The following is a 1,644-nucleotide window of genomic DNA, read 5'->3' as shown; positions in this document are numbered from 1 at the left end:
CTTTCCACCCCACCCCGCCCGTTCTCTCTCCCACGCGTTGTCAGTAGGACGATCGAACACGAAGGAGCGAAACACTCTTTGGAATATTGCCGCCAGTGGCCAGTCAATCTCCGCACCTCAGTCCCGAACGGGCTGTTGTGTGCCCCCCCAACGAACGGGCTGCGGGCCAGCGGTAAGAACGGCCAAACGGCCAGCTCAAACTCTGCATTTTAGATGCAAGATTATTAAAAAAAAAATATTCACGTCCGCGGCATGGATTGAACTTTTGTAGCGCGATGGTGTGCCAGGCGCTGACGGTCCTGGTGTGGGCGCTCTTCAGCGTGTGCTCCACGCTGCTCGGCATGCTGCCCGTGCAAGGCTGGCTGTGGAGGCCTGACCCCAGGCCCTGGCCGGGCGCGCTGGCGTGGGCCGTGTTCCTGTTCTCGTCCTCGTACATGAACATGAATATGAACGGGGGTGCCGACGACTCGCCGTCCACTACGGGCAACTCGGTGTTCAAGGTACAGAACTGTAACCGCCCCGGCCCAACAGTCTGGCCGCGCCACGCGCTTGGCCAAAACATTAACCTACAGGTATGACGTGGTATGACGCATGTGACGACATTCACAACATATTGACAATAGAACGTAGTTTTAGGTAGCGTTTTCTTGATTTGATCCCAACTTGTCAGTATAAACGTCATCGTTACCTCAACGCACAGATCGTCATTTGTCCTTGCGTTTTGCCTCGTTACGTCTTAAGTACCATTTTCCAGTGTGCGGTCATGCTGTACCTCGCCGTTCTCCGGACGGTGGAGGGGTACGAGCGCTGCCGGCGCCGCGGCGAGCTGTGCGCCCTGGCGCAGTGCCTGCGCCTATACTGCGCCTCGCACCCGCTTTCGCCCCGGGGCTGGAGGGCGCTGCTCGCCATCGCGCTGTTCAGCACGTCGTACGGCCTATACAACGGGATCACGGCCGTCTGGTGGATCGAGAAAGGCAAAGCCCGGTGAGTTCAAGAGCAGGGTGGAGGTAAATCTGAGGTTGACGCCGGGCGTAGTAAGTGAGGCTGAAGTGTTGCTTTCAGCGCGATTATACCCCTCGCCCGCGTAGTGTGGTCCACGTACTCCGGCGGGCTGCAGCTCTACGTCCTGACACTCTCCGGCTTCACGGGGCAGCTCGCGCGAGACCTGCGCCAGGACTGCCTCCGCGCCCTGCGCGCGGCCGGCGCCTGGGTCCCGGGCCACAACGAGCACGTCGCGGCCATGCCCAGCGACGAGGCCCGGCTGGCGTGGTCCGCACGCCGGAGGAGCACGGCCCCGGCCGCCAGGAAGAGTGTCGGTGGCGTGCTGTCCGGCAGCCGGCACACCCTCGGGGGCGGCCTCGGCGCAACACTCGGCCACACCCTCGAGGACACCCTCGACGGCTCGCTCGGGGACCGCTGGCGCGCGAGCAGCGACGAGTTCCGTTGGCGGCGGTTCCGCATGCGCCACATGGCGCTGCTGGACATGGGCTGCATGGCCTCCGTCATCACCAGCTGGCAGGTAAACGGGTAGCGTGGCCCAAATAGCCACTAAAAAAATAGTTGATTTCTAAACGGGCATCGCACGGATTTAGTTGACTTCGGAGCTGGCGCGGTCTAAGGACCGGCTGTCGGGGGTGGGGGGGG

The 1,644-nt window shown here is 62.0% G+C and overlaps 1 protein-coding gene across 1 annotated transcript; it reads left to right on the top strand.

The window, feature by feature from the left end:
• Window positions 1-35: 35 nt before the first annotated feature.
• On the top strand, window positions 36-1,519 carry LOC127752047 (uncharacterized; the record flags this gene model as incomplete). Its single annotated transcript, XM_052276556.1, has 3 exons — window positions 36-500; window positions 755-984; window positions 1,063-1,519. Coding segments are annotated over exons 1-3 (912 nt in total), but the record flags the coding sequence as incomplete, so codon positions are not given.
• Window positions 1,520-1,644: the final 125 nt, after the last annotated feature.

Source organism: Frankliniella occidentalis, unplaced genomic scaffold (genome assembly GCF_000697945.3).
Source record: "Frankliniella occidentalis isolate FOCC.00 unplaced genomic scaffold, Focc_3.1 Scaffold3387, whole genome shotgun sequence".
In the NCBI taxonomy this organism is placed as follows: domain Eukaryota; kingdom Metazoa; phylum Arthropoda; class Insecta; order Thysanoptera; family Thripidae; genus Frankliniella; species Frankliniella occidentalis.
The sequence above is the reverse complement of the archived record's forward strand: the minus strand, read 5'-3'. Positions and strand labels throughout refer to the sequence as shown.